Source organism: Malus domestica, chromosome 15 (assembly GCF_042453785.1).
Source record: "Malus domestica chromosome 15, GDT2T_hap1".
In the NCBI taxonomy this organism is placed as follows: Eukaryota; Viridiplantae; Streptophyta; class Magnoliopsida; order Rosales; family Rosaceae; genus Malus; species Malus domestica.
This window is the reverse complement of record NC_091675.1, coordinates 14,587,458-14,604,976: the sequence shown is the minus strand read 5'-3', so window position 1 is coordinate 14,604,976 and position 17,519 is coordinate 14,587,458. Positions and strand designations below refer to the sequence as shown.

The window sequence follows — 17,519 nt, the reverse complement described above, 5'->3', positions numbered from 1 at the left end:
TCCCTGTGCTGTTGGTTAAGAAGAAGGAGGGCAGCTGGAGAATGTGTATAGATTACAGGGAACTTAATGCCTTGACCATCAAGGATAAATACCCCATACCCCTTATTGATGATCTATTGGATGAGTTATATGGTGCCAAGTACTTTACTAAGCTTGATTTGCGATCTGGTTACCACCAGATTAGAATGGCAGCTAGTGATGTTGAAAAGACGGCGTTTCGAACTCATGAGGGTCACTACGAATTTTTAGTGATGCCTTTTGGACTTACCAACGCTCCAGCCACTTTCCAAAGCTTGATGAATGATATATTCAAGCCATATCTCAGAAAGTTTGTGTTGGTATTTTTCGATGATATTTTGATCTACAGCAAGAGCTGGAATGAGCATTTACAACATTTACAAACTGTGTTTGAAGTTCTAAGGGACAATCAGTTGTATCTTAAGAAATCTAAATGCTCCTTTGGACAGTCAAATATTGAATATCTTGGGCACATCATTTCTCAAAACGGGGTAGCAGCCGATCCTTCTAAGTTATCTGCCATACAAGATTGGCCAACTCCAAAATCTGTCAAAGAGTTAAGAGGGTTCCTCGGGTTAACTGGATATTATCGCAAATTTGTGCCGAATTATGGCAAGATATGTCATCCTCTCTATCAGTTGACTCGAAAGGATGGATTTCATTGGGGTCCTGAAGCAGCACAAGCATTTGACCATCTTAAATCCATCATGATTTCACCCCAAGTTTTGACTTTCCCAAACTTTTCTCAACCCTTTGAACTGGAGTGTGACGCCTCTGGAATTGGCATTGGGGCTGTTCTTCAACAAAGGGGACGACCTATCGCATTCGCTAGTCAAACTCTCGGTCCTCGGAACCAAGCTCTCTCTACTTATGAGAGAGAGTTGATTGCTATAGTGTATGCAGTGAAAAAATGGCAAAATTACTTGCAGGGCAGACATTTTGTTATCAAAACTGACCACAATAGCCTTAAGTACTTCTTAAGTCAAAGGGCCAGTACTCATTTTCAACAAAAATGGGTTTCTAAGCTCATGGGGTATGACTACGAAATTCAATATAAACAAGGGGCACAAAATATGGTAGCTGATGCACTGTCCAGGCTGCATAATACACCTTGGGAAAAAACACCTGTCACTGACAATGGTGAGAACAGTGAGTGTGTTGCCATCTCTTATCCCTATGCAGGTTGGTTGGATGAGTTGAGAAGGAGCAGTGAGCATGATGCCTGGGTTAGGGAGAAAAAGCAAATGTTACTACAAGCTACACATAATGGCGTGGAAAGTTCAAAACTGAGCCATTATTCTATTGACAATGGTTTCCTTTGTTATAAGAAGAGAATTGTGCTAGGCCCCACTTCTGATTGGAAGGTCAAGATTATTGCAGAATATCATTCAACTCCATCCTCAGGTCATCAGGGAGTGCTTAAAACATACCAAAGAATCAAAAGAGGGTTTTATTGGAAGGGAATGAAACATGATATTCGGCAGTTCATAACTGAGTGTCCTACTTGCCAACAAAATAAAATTGAGAATATTTCACCCCCTGGATTGTTACAACCCCTCCCAATACCACAGAGAATTTGGAGTGATATCAGTATGGACTTCATTGTTGGTCTACCTAATTGCAAGGGCAAATCGGTTATATGGGTGATAGTGGACAGGCTCTCTAAATACGCCCATTTCATTGCTATGTCACACCCCTACACTGCCTCCTCCGTAGCACAACTCTTTGTGGAGCACATCTTCAAGCTTCATGGGATGCCCAACTCTATTGTGAGTGATAGAGACCCAGTTTTTACAAGTGCTTTCTGGAAGGAACTCTTTAAGTTACAGGATTCTAAGTTGTGCATGAGTTCGGGGTACCACCCTCAAAGTGATGGGCAATCTGAAGTAATGAACAGATGTTTGGAGACTTATTTGAGGTGTTTTGTAGGAGGACAGCCTAGGAAATGGGTTCAATGGCTACCATGGGCAGAATGGTGCTTCAACACCTCATTTCACACTTCATCGAAACACACTCCCTTTGAGATAGTATATGGATACCCTCCACCACAAGTAATTCCTTATGAGATGGGCACTACAAAGATGGAAACTGTGGAACAAGAGTTAATGAACAGAGATAAGGTGTTGTCAATATTGAAGAACAATTTGGTGGTGGCGCAAAATCGGATGAAGCAATATACTGATAGGAAGAGGACTGAAAGGTATTTCGAAGTGGGTGACTTGGTTTACTTGAAATTGATACCCTATCACTTGCAGGCCTTATCTCCACATAGCTACCACAAGTTACAACAAAGGTACTATGGACCCTATGAAATTTTGGAGAAGATTGGACCGGTTGCTTATAAACTCAAACTACCCCCAGAGACAAGAATCCATCCTGTTTTCCATATGAGCTGTCTCAAAAAGCAACTTGGACCAACTAACATTCCACAGACTGAGCTACCCCAAGTCACTGATGATGGGTTGATTCACAATATACCACAGGCCATACTTGCTAGGAGGATATATAAAAAAGGAGATTCTGCAGGGGTGCAAGTGTTGGTGCAATGGAAGGATCAAGAAGAAGCAAGCTCAACTTGGGAGGATTCTGATGAGTTTCAGAGCAAATATCCAGATTTTCCACTCTAGAACCTTGAGGACAAGGTTGTTTGAAGGGGAGAGCATTGTTATGAACTGTAAGAAAGGGTTACTCAGTCGAGGAAATAAACAAGTAGTGGTTATATAGGACTGTTTTGTGAGGGATTTTGGGTTAAAAAGTGTAAGGGTTTTGTAACCAGGTTCAATTGTATTTACCTAAGTCCTTTTGAGAGTCTAGTTAATTAGTGAGTGATGTCCAGCTGGCAATTGTAGTGGGGAGAACTTTCATTGTTGCGTGGTTAAATGGTGGCCAGAGGAATTTGTAAGGGCAGATTTGATTTACTGAATAGAATATCCTTTCCTTTTCCTCTCTACTCTATCCCTTCACCACTGTCGTTACAGCTGCCATCGCAGGTTGAGACCATTGCAGGTCTGGGTTGTGTGCCATTGCAGGTCCGTGACATATCACTGGAAAAGATAAGTTTTTTTTTTCTTTTTCTTTTTCGTATGAATTTTTATCAGTGACAAAATTTACTAAAAACGAAAAGATGTTTTTGTCTACAAACAAGGGAACGTTTGCCAATTTTGTGGGTAAAATGTCCAGCTGTTTTCAGGTGAATTGGAACAATTAGCATTCTGAGTAGCAAGTAAGAGCACAAAATTTGGTAAGGACAAACATACGGCTTGATTGATTTGGAGTCCAAAGACTGTCAAGTTCTTACTCTCCACTTTCCCATTCGCTTTCTTGCTAGCACTGATAGGGTCATCGCAGGTCTACTCCTTTCCTCATCACTACTTTCACTATCCAACACAATCACTGCCTCAGCCTCACACATTGCCAATTTTTTCCCTTCCTTTTGCTTATTAATCCCTGCAGCAATCCCACAATTGTAATCTTCATCAGACTGTTGCTTCTCATCCCGCTTCAGATTCTGTTGTTGCTTAGGAAAGGCCTTGGATGGATATGAAGAGATACTCCGGGCCTGCGGAAGCGTGTTATTATTGTTGTTCTCTTGCAAATGAGCCATCTCACATTCTGTATGATTCTCAGTCAACTTTGGCGCCACATTCTCCTTGTTAGCCTTTCCATGTGCCTCTGATGAGCCTCTAGATCCCAACGAAAGCTTCTTGCCAGCTAAGCAAAGCTTCTTGCAACTTATACCAACGGAGCCATTTCCCATTCCATCAATCAAATCTTTATGTGGTTGTGAGTTGATGCTGTCAAGAGCTGGTGCCGCTGACAAAGGCTCCGATAACGCATCAGAATGGGACACTGAGGGCGGCAGTTGAGGGGTAATGAACTTTTTATCGTTGTTTTCATCAAATATTTGGGATGTGTTTAAAGAAGCCAATGACTGCTTGTTTTCGAATTGACGCAGCCTCTTTGATCTCACTCCTGTGTTGTCATCTATCAATTTACCATCTTGACTCTGATGAAGTCCTTGCTTGTAACTGTTTCCAGATTGCAGCACGACCGATCCTGAAGATGGCACAGGAAGGTTTTGTAGTTTAAGTGATGAACGGTGATTTGGCACCACATTCTCCATACCATCACTTTTCTTCTCGGGTTGGCTGAGGGCTTCTAGCGATAATTTTCTTCTGCTCCCACATATCTTCTCCTGACTCTGACTGCACTTATCTTCCAGCAACTTTTCTGTTCCTTTGACTTCCATCTTGTTTCCGAAATCAGAGGCAAAGAGTTGCACTTTTGGCACTTCATTTCCTTTCCCGCAAACATCCCTTTTCTGGGTTTGGCCTGAAGACTCCAGTGACAGCTTCCTGCTACCCCCAATTACCTTCTTATGAGTACTCACAGCAGACTCCTCTGCTTCATGTTTTGACTCATGGATTGAAGCTTTAACCTCCAGCAGCACCTGAGGAGGGAAAAACAAACCAGAAAAAGGTTACGGTTCTAATGGATCCTATCCGAACAGTAAACTTTTCAACCAAATAAGTCTTAAGATAAATTGATAATACTGTGAGTGGATTTGCACTGCTTTGAGGTTGAGATTGAGAGTCACAAACACTCCCAGAAGCGGAAGACTGGGCATATTTCTGAGTCATAGATCGAGCTTTCTGGTCGAAAGCTTGCCTGTTGTATTTGAATTCCCTACTCTGCGCATGCAAAAAAACAAGAAGAAATGAGTTGAACAATAATGTTGGTACCCCCCAATGTCCCAACTCCCAGGGATCCCAACCATATATGTTCATCCAGAAATTATAATAGCAGGACTTGTTGGAAATGTATCGATAACATGTTTTGGTTTGTTTTAAATGATATCAACACATTACGGATGCATTTGACAGTCCAAATACATACACATGACAGCATATAACATAATCATCACTTTAGATACTCACCGCTTCACGCATGAGGCCATCATCTGGATTGGGTTCACTCAATAACAACCCAATGCTTGTAAGCACAGTTGAAATGTTCAATGATGGTTGCCATGCCCCCTGCTTAAAACGATATTAATTATGGTTTCGCAAATAAGCTTCTCAAATCTCCATTTCATAGTTAAAAACACTTAAATCATTGTGTTAAAGAAAAAAAAAAAACCCTTTTGCATCCAACTGTGATTGCAACTGACTGTTGTTCCACCGACATTAAGAGTTGATAAACGAGCGGTATGTTTCTATAGTTCAATCATTGAAGTGTTCCTCCTAACATTAATAGTTGTCGGGACTATGCTAATTGAGTATCGTAACTAACCCCTAAGCTTCATATAAATTGATGGATGAACAAAACAGAAAATTTCACTTCACAACCTAAAAATTGACGGCTAAAAATTTCCCAATGAGCAGCATACATGAACATTTTCATTGGGGTTACTCAAGTATTCACTCACCTTCGGAGGAAGATTGAGAATGTCGAGGCAAATCCGGCCTCCGGTGTCGATATTCGGGTGGTAAATTGGCGTCGCAAATGTCACACTCGGAGGCTGAAACGGGTACCTGAAAATCATAAAATTTTGTCAGACCCCAAAAAAAATTTCATAAAATTCCCAAATTTTGTAACAAAAAAAAAAATTAAAAATTGGCAATTTTGAACCGACCTCTCGGGTATCTGAATCTTAATGTTGAAGAACCCTTCGGCGTACACGGTTCCTTCTGGACCTTTGATCTCTGCAAAAACAAAAAACAAAAAACATTTTCGTTATTGAATCCCTTTTTTTTCCTCGGAAACCAAACGCGGCGTTAGAAAAATCCGAAAAGGGGAGGAACTCGGAAGCTTTACGGGCGTCGATGGTGGTGAGGGAGGAGGAGGAAGCGAGGAGAGGGAAAGAGGCGCCCGGCGGAGGATCAGTGAGGAGGAGCTTGAGCTCCTTCTGCAGTCGGAGGTTAAGCCGCGCGGCTTGAGCCATTGCTGCGGTTGCTTTGGCTTCTCTGCGAATTTTGGGTACGGTGGAAAATGGAGGGGTTTGGGGGGAAAAGCGCGGGCAGGGGAAATTTTGGGGAGGCGATATTTGATCCGGACCGTTCAGATTTCAGTTTTTGAAAGTGTAAATATGGACGGCTATGACTCGGCCATCTCAACTTGATCCTAGCATTTTTCACAGAAAGTTAATTTATACACAATATTCCACCACCGGCATGTGCTTTGGAATTTGGTGTTTGAAATTTGAACTTGCAGGAGGAATGGAAAGGATTAAATTAGATCAACAGGTTGCAAAGTAAGTATAATTTAAGCAAGCTTTCTTAAAAAGCTACACATAAATATGAAAAAAATACGATATTATAAGTCTACAAACATTTGACACGGTTAAGTGATAGTGAATAGTGAGATTTTTGCCTTACTTTAAAACTTGAAAGTGGCTCCACGTTGAAGAGAAATGCAACTTGTATAGAATTAGGGTTGGTTTGTTATTGTTGTCTTTTGAAAAATAATTGTTTTTGCTATACTGTGAAAATAAGCTCATTTTTGCTGCTTCACGTTTTTTCAGTTTTTTTTTCATCCAAAACTATGAAAATAAGCTGTTTTTTAGCGTTTACCAAATACATTTTTGAGCTTAACTTTTTTTATACCCATTTTTTTATAAAAGCACATCAGTACCAAACCAGTATTAAGTATAATGGCACAACATTTATGTAGGAGTCCACTTTTATATGTCCCCAAATTTCAAATAAAAGACCAATTTATGATCATGGTGTATTATAACATATAAGTTATGTTTGGGTGATTAGGATTGGACTGATTTTGGATAGAAAATTAGAATTTGACTGAAGGAATAACATTGACTATTTGTAGTTTAATTTTCACGTTAATGATTCTGTTGATGCACAAAACCGGAGGTCTTGGAACAACGTAAATCCGACCATGAATCTGCAAGAAATGTAAATAACACAAAATGTATCGTGGTTCACCCCAAGGTTTTTGCTATGTCTACACTGATTATTGTATTTATCTGAGGGAGAGAGAGCTATGAGAGTGAGAGCTTTGAGAGGGGGTGAGGAGCCTTAGGAATTGGCCTCCCCTAATTGTGAGGGTGATGAGTCCATTTATAGAATAAGGGCTCCTCACTTATTACATATTTGCCCATTCCTTTATTACATAATTACATTTAAGTCCTCTGAGTATTTGTACGAGATCTAAATACGGAGGCCCTAAATATGATATAAACAGTAGTCCTCCAAGTCTTCAGTCAAGAGAGTTTTTTGGCTGGAAACTTGAAATTCAGTCCATGTGTGGGCCAAAGTAACTAGATGTTGTCTTGAACTGATGTTCGATATGAGGTGGTGCTCAATCTGAAATGATACTCAACTAGAAGTAGCACATGCTGCGAGGCTATGAGGCTCGTGGCTTATGTTGCCTTGGTTGGCTCGGCTTGTGGCGTTGAAGGTGATGAAATCCCTTTTATAGAATAAGGGCTCACTCTTCAATACATGAATGATGGGCTAGAGTTGATGCTCTCTAATAATGGTGAGGGAGTCCCTTTTATATAATAAGGGATCGCTCCTCAATACATAAATGATGGGTTAGGAGTGATGCTCGCGGCGATGCGATTGCTCAGCTCGCGGTGATGCTCTCTAACGAATGTGAGAGAGTCCCTTTTATAAAATAAGGGCTCGCTCCTCAGTACATGAATACTGGGTTAGGAGTGATGCTCGTGGCAATGCGGTTGCTCAACTGGTGGCGTTGCTCTCTAATGAAGGTGAGGGAGTCCCTTTTATAAAATAAGGGCTTGCTCCTCAGTACATGAATAATAGGTGCTTTCTAATGAAAGTGAAAGAGTCCCTTTTATAGAATAAGGGCTCGCTCCTCAATACATAAATGATGGGTTAGGAGTGATGCTCGCGGCGAGGCGGTTGCTCAGCTAGCGGCGATGCTCTCTAACGAAGGTGAGGGAGTCCCTTTTATAAAATAAGGGATCGTTCCTCAGTACATGAATATTGGCTAAGTCCCCCAAGTATTTTTTATGAGGCCCAGTTGAGGCCCAATATATGGTACATAATGTAGTCCCCCAAGTCTTCGGTCAATAGAGTATGTTGGCTGGAGACTTCAAATTAAATCCATGTATGGGCCGAAGTAGCGGTTGTTCGGATGCGGTATTTGTATACTTTGCACTAAAGCTTTGTAGGTGAAGCTTTGCAAGTGAAGCTTTGAAGCTAGAGCTAAGCTTTTGAAGCTGATTGACATGAGCGATGCTCATGAATATTTATGTTTATTGACATGAGTGATGCTCATGGATGTTGTCATGAGTGATGCTCATGGATGTTGTCATGAGTGATGCTCATGAATGTTAACATGAGTGATGCTCATGAATGTTGACATGAATGATGGTCATGAATGTTTATGTATGATTGTCATGAGTAATGCTCATGAATGTTTATGTATGAATGACATGAGTAATGGTCACGTATTTTTGATCACCTGTTGGTGGTATGAATGAGAGTACGGGTTGTACATGTCATCACCTGGTTGGTGGCATGAATGACTAGTTGCCAAATGATTTTAGAGTACGGGTTGTACATTTCATCACCTGGTTACGGGTTGTACATTTCATCACCTGGTTGGTGGTAATAGCGGCAGGTTGCCGAATAATTTTGGAGTACTGGGCGTACTTTTGATCACCTGGTTGGTGCTATTTTGGACTTATGGGCCTTCGTCTTCCACACAATATTCCCGCCCATTTACTTTGGGCTTTGCCATTTTTTTTTTTGGTATTATTACCCTCTAATGTGGTTTATACAGATGTCTCCGAGAGATAAGAAAAATAAATTACATTATACATCTGTAAAAAAAAAAGAAAAAAAAAGGTAAATCACATCATTCTGGTGGGGTGTTTATAATATGTATTCATTTAAGTATTCAACAAGTCCCTTACAATTTATTGAAAAAAATAAAATGCAAAATGAAAGTTATCTATTTTCTGTCTAAGTGAGTCGTAACCTAAGCGGGTGCTTAGACGATCTTGGCAGACGCCTTAGCAGGTCTAGGCGCCATTTCTTAATTTTCAAATGACTAGGCATTAATCTGGACAGCGGTGCTAGGCAGAAATTTTTACAACAGTGCATAAAATACACCATAACATAATAAATTTCATCCAAAATGCAAGTAAGCAATCCCGGTTTTTATTTTACTGCCAAGCCAAGGATTGAATCAAGCTAATCCTGACCGTCATACGAGGCTATAAAGCATAGACCCGCGATGTAGTGGATCGGACCATGCATCAATGACGTGAAGACAACCAAACCCCGCCCGAGGCAACCGACCACGTGTCCCCGCCACTCATCATTCTTTTCCTCCTTCCCCCTGCGCCTTCTCGATAGCTGCCCGTACATTCGAGTCGATACAGTTACAGACCTAGAGTCGACGAAGATGAATGCGGTGGGGAGACAGACGTCCAGATCTGGTTCGTCAATGCACCACCTTCACCGTCAGTACTCGACCACTTCACGGACGCGCCGTCCAAGTGGCTGCAGTCCTCTAGTCATTCACAAGTCCTCTATTAATTTGATTATATTTTCAAACTCGCCCCTCGTCAACTCGAAATTGCATGCCGGGTCCCTGATAATGCGAAGCTCAGTGTTTTGAATATTTTGCAGGACTTCAAGCTGTACGCGACGAGAATGAGCAGGCAGAGTCATAGAAACGGCAGTGACCAATCGCCGCCGGAGTCTAGGACTCCGCCGCCGATTGCATCGCGATCGTCGAGCATGAGAAGGAACGGCGACGATCGAGTTTCGCCTAGTGAGCTCAGCCCTGGATTGCTTGATATCCACTCCTTTGATACTGAGTTATTACCTGAGGTTTGTCAAATTACTTAATACATTTTTCCGTTTCATTTGTTTTTTTTGCTGATCAGAAAAATTTGCTTTGTTTTCGGTAGCCCTTACATTTCTCTGCTTTCCTTCAATAATTATCAAATATTTAGAATACAAGTTAACACCGCGCTAACAAATAATTTGGGCAACTCCACAATTTAATCTCACGAACAAGTGTTTCAGTAGAAAAAAGGAATAGTTCGGATCATGAGATTAAATTGTGGAGTTAGCACAAACTATGGTGTAACGCCGTACTAATTTTTTAACAGGTTAGTGCTCCATATAGAATATACACTAGTGTGTAGCGCTGTATAAACTTTTTAACCGTTTAGCGCTTGAGCTTTACTGATAAATAATAACTGTACAACAAATAATATTCTGTTTATTTCCATGAAGCAGCCTACGAGCAGATCGCGAGGTTTGCCTGAGAATAATAATCTCCTCAAAGAGTTTCTCTGCAGAAAAAGAAGGGGGCAATACTAAGTGTAGCTAAGAGCAAAGTTGTGGTATGTCTCATTTGGTAGAACTTGGTTTTTCGAAAAATGATTCTGCAGGTACGCAAGAGTCCGCTAAATAAAAAGGAATTCGCGAAGAAAGAGGTAGACATTATCACAATTGAACCACATTCTAATGCTCTCACAGTTCATGAAACCAAACTTCAGGTGAGCAATTGTCAAGAGTCGCATGTCAATGCGCTTGCCACCTCCCACATGCCTTCACTTCGAAGTGAAGGCATGTGAGGTGCGAGAAGGATAATGGTAACTGAACTTGTCTTTAGGAAGAGGAACTGGAAAGTGATGTAGAGTTTCTGAATTTCTAGATTATATAAAATGACTGTTTTAGCTTTGCCGCACTAGCAGACCATTATATGACATGTGGTTACTTTGTGATTTATCAGAAAGTTTTCTCTTTTCTCTGCAGGTGGACTTAACCGAATATGTTGAGACTTGAGAGACACAATTTTTTTTTATGCTGTGCTGAACGAAGATGTTTCAAATGATGAGGTGTTAGTTTATCCGAAGCTGGTTTCGCTTTGCCACTTTCAATCAATTGATGTTACAATATCTTTCATTTTGTTGTTTTAGGTATACTTTGAAAAGGTGGAGCCAATAGTTCCATTGATTTTCCAACGAACAAAAGTGACTTGCTTTGCATACGGGCAAACTGGCAAGTATTATAGCCTTAATAACGACTTAGCTTCTTCATTATATGTAAGAAATTAAGAATTTATGTTCCGTTTGTCATTTGTTCTAAATTGGCTGTTCAGGTAGCGGGAAGACTTATACTATGCAACTGCCCCTTAAAGCATCCCAAGATATTCTAAGATTAATGCTTGATACATACCGAAACCAAGGTTTTAAGTTATTCGTGAGTTTCTTCAAGATATATGGAGGGATACTTTTTGATCTCCTAATGACCGAAAGTAAGTTATTTCAGCCTTTAGGAAAGAAAAGATTTTCTGGCTCATTATCCTGAAAGTAGTCCACTTCTGCAGAAAGCTTTGCATTAGGGAGGATGGTAAGCAGCAAGTGTGTCTGCAAGAGTACAGGGTTTCAAATGTCGAGATGGTCAGGGAGTTTAATGAGAAAGGAAATTCCACCAGAAGTACCGATACAACTGGTGCGAATGAGGAATCTTCCCGATCACATGCTGTACTTCAGCTTTGTGTAAAGAGATCAGCTTATGGAACTGAAACAATGCCCCGCCTGGCTTGTAGGCAAGCTATCTTTCATTGACCTTGCTGGAAGTGAACACAGTGCAGATACTACAGATAGTTATAAACAGACAAGGTAGGGATTTTGTTGTGTGGAATTATGAGCAATTAGCATAACCTTATTCCTTTCGGATTCATATTGACTTTCTTCTTGCAGAATGGAAGGTGCTGAAATTAATAAAAGCTTACTTGCTTTGAAAGAATGCATCAGAGCTCTTGACAGTGACCAAGGCCACATTCCTTTCAGAGGGAGTAAGTTGACAGAAGTTCTTAGAGATTCATTTGTCAGTGATTCATGCACCGTTATGATATCATGCATTTCACCAAGCTCGGGATCATGTGAGCAGACTCTCAACACGCTAAGATATGCTGACAGGTGTATAGTTGAGTACGGAAAAAAAAAGCGGGGAAGTGGATTTTATTATTGCTTTTGCATTTATCATGAACTTTATGCTTCCAGGGTGAAGAGTTTATCAAAAGGGAGCGGCTTCAAAAGGTATCAATTTTCTTCGTTGTCAAACCTTCGAGACTCAACCACAATGCCCTTGTCTTTCGTCTTTGCCAAATGACACAACCTTTGAAGATGACATGACTTATGTCCCTAACGAACAGAGCAGCTCTGGTTGGTCCAAACAGATTGAGAGAGAACCCTCTCCAAATATTGCCTAGCTCGCGCAGAAGGAATTTTGCAACATCTGTATCAAATTATTACTAGGCTCCAATAGGAAGTAGAAATGGCATAGGCAAAGATGCTTTCGACTACCCTGAGCAGACCTATGAACAAGCAAAACCATCAAGAGGGAGTACTAAAAACGTTGAAACCTAGCATCAGTCAGACCTCGAAGAAAAGAGAAAAATTGGTAGTCAGATGAAATGGAAAGATATGCCTGATTTTAAGGCTATGAACTTTCATTTGGAGGATGATCTTAATGTCGTCTTACAGGTAAAGGTATTCTAGATTTTCAGTTCTATATTTCATATCAGCCATTCAGTTATCATACTCTCATTTGCTTGTTTTTAGGAGGAGGAAGACCTCGGAACTGCTCAACGAAGACAAGTACAGCATATGATAGACATTGTTTGGGAGGTCAGTATAGCTTTATAATCTACTTTGACCTCAGTTCTATTTTAAGCTGTATATGTTTGGACATGGCTTAACTGTGTTTACTGATGCAGGAGATGAATCTGATAGTTCAAGCTGATCAACCAGGCAACCCGATTGACGATTATATATGCAAATTGAATGCCATACTTTCTCAGAAGGCTTCAGGAATTCTTCAACTGCAGACTCAGTTGGCTCAATTCCTGTGGCATCTGAATGATCACATCATTTTCGTATCTTCTTCTTCAAGTAACTGATCCAATTTGCTTTCGGCCCTTGTTTCTTGATTTATTTGTTCTGCATGTCTAGCGTTGTTGGCTCTTCATAATACTTCGAGCAGTGTGTGATTATTGATAAAGCTTTTGTTTGAGTTGCTAAAATTTCTATAAATATATGAAAACCACATACCAAAAACAGCTTGTTTCAGGTAAATGGTTAGTTCTTGCCTTTTTTCGTCTTAACAGTTCTTCATATCGTTTCAAATTGTGATCATTGAGGAATGAGAGACATACATGCAATTATATGCATGTTTTATAAAGATCTATGGGAGTGCAATTTATCAAAGTAAATTATGAAAACCCTTGTTCTTATTTGCTCTATATATTTTACTTTTAACTTCATTTCGACTGGATATTCGGAGAGTAGAGGGAACGCAACCTCCTCCTCCTGTGGGGAATCTGTTTCCCAACCGGTGCACAGTGCGTGTTAGCTTTGTTTTAGTTTGGGTGGTGACTAGTGTAAGTTGTGGTGGCGACAGTGATGATGAAAGTATACATGGTTACCTATTCACCATCCCTATCGGAGGGTATGCGCGTAGATGGGGATGGGAAATTTTTATGGAGACTCAGCCTCATTTCCAATTTTACCATCCCTATGTTTTGTAGTAGAACATTATAGATGGTATGTCGGTCGATGTTTCATGTAGCAGAGTAGGGTTAGCGAAATTAGAGCCGTTCGAAAGAGATTCCAAATTAAAATATTTTCCGGTTACCTCTCGCATCTTCTTCTAAGTCGGCTTATAAGACTGAAAGGACGGCATGGTCATTACATTTGCTTGACTAGAGATTGCAATCTTTGTGATAAAATCTTGTCTCACCTGAAGTCACTATCATCTATTTTTTGCTCAAAATCTTTGATCCTTTTTGTGTCCCCTTTTCCCTCCCTTTCCTTCTCTTTCAGACTTTCGTGACACTTCCTTTCCTTTACTACTAGAGAGAGGTAGAAAAATTTAAACCCGGGATGAAGCGACTGGAACAAGAACGTCCTGTACCAAAGCAATCCATCACTTGGGATTAAGGGATTAAGTGATTGGAAAAAGAGCGTTCAGTACCAAAGCAATCCATCACTTGTGAGTCGGTTGTCAAATAATATGAAAATAGTTTAATAAAATTATTTCTATGGTGGTGGTCGTCTTCATTCATAAATCAATCACATCCATAAAACTGTTTGTTTCAAGGGGGATCGCTTTCAGACTCGGAAGACAAACAAGAAAATGAAATTATTGGTGGGCTTTCTAGGGGTTTTCTGGTTTTTTTTTTTTTGTTTTTGTTTTTGTTTTTTGTTTACTTAAGAATTCCCTAGGTTGTTTTGGAGTTGTTTATCAAACTTCATTACCTCAAAAATATGCATTACTCAACCCTACAATAAATTCATATCCGCAGTCTCGTTTTCTTCAAAATTTGTAAAAAATATTACCCGTCGGATGAAATGAAAAATAAAAAATATTACGTTTTATTTAGAGATGTGATATTCACACACCTCATTTTACTTCTCACACACCTTTTTAATTTTCGACCTTCGGATCGGATGAAATGAAAAAGAAAAAATATTGCGTTTTATTTATTTGAAACAATCGTTCACTTGTGTGTGAATACTTTTCAATATTTAATGCAAATGTCGTCTAGTGCCACTTGAAAATCATCGTTGCGAAAGTGGGCGACTGTCCAACCACTCCTTGTATAAGTTTTCAATAAGTCGTGATTAGCTCAGTCTGGTACAATTTGCGCAACTGATTGAATACTAATCTCTATAAATTGATTGGCTACAAAAACCGGCTTAAGTAAACACACGAATTACTTTGAATATGTCATAACATCTGCCGTGGGGTCTAGGGTTCTTGATGCCACACTCTTAAATAATGATATCTTTATTCAAACAAATCAAACACAAATAATATTAAAAACTATGATTAGCACCCATCTCAAGCATTTCTGCATCTATCTTTGCTTAACAGGAAATTAAAACTAAATAAAAAATAAAAACTTAGTATATCATAATCATCCTCCTCGTAATTTTTTACTTGAGTTTTTTTTTTTTCAATAATTTTTATTTCCATTATTATTATTTTTTCTTGTGAACAAAAGTTTGGAGGAAGATCGGTTACTTTCACCATCAGTGTCAGGACATACCTACAACCTTGAGTTAGAAGGACTACACGTGGCATCTATTACCAACTATCGCCTGTATGAATTTACTTAAGATTTTACAAACCGAGGCACGAAAGAAAATTGTTGGCAGCGAAACTCAAACTTTAGTGAAGCGACACACTAGACATAAACCTTATCAGCTGAGTCAACCCTCGTTAGCAATCCCATTATTTATTTTTATCATATGCTCAACAGTACAGGAGTCACCATCATCATGATATATAATGAATTTTATATTTTTGTAAGTGCAATAATGCACTTATTTAACAAACATTATAGGCCCAACAATGATGGATAGGAAAGCTATAGTGCATTACATTAATTCACAATCATTATTTAATATAAGGCATCAAATATTTTGATTGACTGACCACCTGACATGCTTGACAATGTTTTATTTTAAAATCTATTCTTGAAGTTGCTTAGTATTATAATCTAGTGATATTTTTTTTCACACTTGTTAGTGAGAAATTTTAGGTTTGATTCTCGTCAATGAAAAAATTAAACCATATTATTGTTAGTCCATTGTGAAGATTAACTCACCCCCTTCCTCTATATCATTTATTAAAAATAAATTTAAAAAATTCAATTCCCAAAAAATTAGAGGAAATTGTTTCCCATTAACTTTAAATTATTGTACTAAACAAATAAGTTTCTTGTACTTTTAATAAAACAAATAATTTTCTTGTACTTTCAATAAAACAAATAAGTTTCTTGTACTAAAAATTCAATTCCCAAAAAATTAGCCCACCCCCTTCCTCTATATCATTTATTAAAAATAAATAAATAAAAATTCAATTCCCAAAAAATTAGAGGAAATTGTTTCCCATTAACCTTAAATTATTGTACTAAACAAATAAGTTTCTTGTACTTTTAATAAAACAAATAAGTTTCTTGTACTTTTAATAAAACAAATACGTGGCTCCTTATGGATCAACCACAATTTAACACATGTACATACACTTTATGTTGTTTTGGAATTGGATGCCATCCATTGTGAGAATCTTAAGGATCATCACATATTAGTCATTCATCATGTATTGTATTGTTATAAATTATTTAAATTTTTTATTTAAAATTAAACACAAATAATATCTGACAAAAACTGACACAACGATGTACGATTAACGGTTATAATGTGAGAATTCCTAGGATCCCACAAAGTGGATCCGAAGAGAATCCTCTTCCTGTTGTTTTTACCTTCAACTCTCTCTCTAATTGTACCTCCACCATCTTCGACACTCTCTCTTCAACCAATGTCATCTTCGTTTGAGATAAAAAATAACTCATGGGACACATAACCAGGTCGTAAGTCCAGCTTTGCACGGGACAAAGAACCTAATGGACAAGCTGCATTCAGATCGAGCTTCCTTAGAAGCTTCAGCACCACTTCCCAAACTAATGGTAAGACAATGGTTAGAGAGAAGTAGTGGAAATAGACATTTCTATCTCTGTATCTAATGGAAATTTGACAGAACTTTCACTTTTGGATTAAATTTGCTAACTGGTTTGATTACAAGGTTCAAACTCTTTTTTTTTTTTATCTCATAAGTTATCTTCTGAATATCTTATGACCATAAAAACCAATAATCTAATTTAATCTTCTTTAATACATGTGTTAGTTTATTATTCTTGATTAATGATATGTTAATCAGTTATCTAATGCTTAGACAATTAAGAATCAGATCAATTGAAGGGTCTAATCTAATACTATCTATTCCAAATACTTGTGAGCAGGCATGTAGATTAACTTCTATTAATTGACTGTTAGTCCAAATTAACCCAATATTAATTTATGAAAAAAAACACAATTTCATTTCATAAAATGAACCGACAAGGTGTCAATAGGATGGAGACACGCAATAGGATGTGCTCCCCATGGCCCTAACACTAACACCACTCCAAAAATACCATAACATATTTTTAAGGAAAAGGATCCGGTAGTGATCATTCATTGTATATTATGCGGTCAGAAATAATTTTAAAATATAAAATATAAAATATAAAATTAAATAGAAATAGTATATAACGAAAATTGACCGTACGATGTACGATGAACGGTCACGATCACGGAATATTTTCCTACTTTCAAGAGCTTGGACCTTGGAACCCTAGACGTGGCCGAGTAGGAACTAGACACGTGCGCACCACCCTTTATGCGCCAACGCACGAGGCAGCAGCAAATTCTAATTAGCTGCCCAAAAGCTAAAGGCAAAAGCAGATCGGATTCCTAGCGACCGAATCTAATAAGCCCACTACTTTTGCGTTTGGCTTTTCGCTTCACATTTTCCATCCTCCTATTGGCTAATAGCCTCTTACGTTTCCTGATTTTTGCAATAAAAATTTGAGAGATGTTGGAGCACCACACTCTCCCCAAATAAGCGCGTGCTTGTTTGATTGGAGCTTCATGCACG

General features: G+C 38.8%; 1 protein-coding gene and 1 pseudogene across 1 annotated transcript; one reads left to right on the top strand and one right to left on the bottom strand.

Moving 5' to 3' along the window:
* Positions 1-3,177: 3,177 nt before the first annotated feature.
* LOC103400552 (uncharacterized) lies at positions 3,178-6,044 on the bottom strand. Its single transcript, XM_008339202.4, has 6 exons — positions 5,836-6,044; positions 5,654-5,723; positions 5,447-5,552; positions 4,956-5,054; positions 4,572-4,709; positions 3,178-4,468 (listed from the first exon to the last, which is right to left on the bottom strand). Exons 1-6 carry the CDS (start codon positions 5,960-5,962, stop codon positions 3,305-3,307), a joined length of 1,704 nt encoding a protein of 567 aa, XP_008337424.3. The 5' UTR covers positions 5,963-6,044; the 3' UTR covers positions 3,178-3,304.
* Positions 6,045-9,258: 3,214 nt separating this feature from the next.
* On the top strand, positions 9,259-13,126 carry LOC103400586 (kinesin-like protein KIN-13B; annotated as a pseudogene).
* The last annotated feature ends 4,393 nt before the right edge of the window (positions 13,127-17,519 follow it).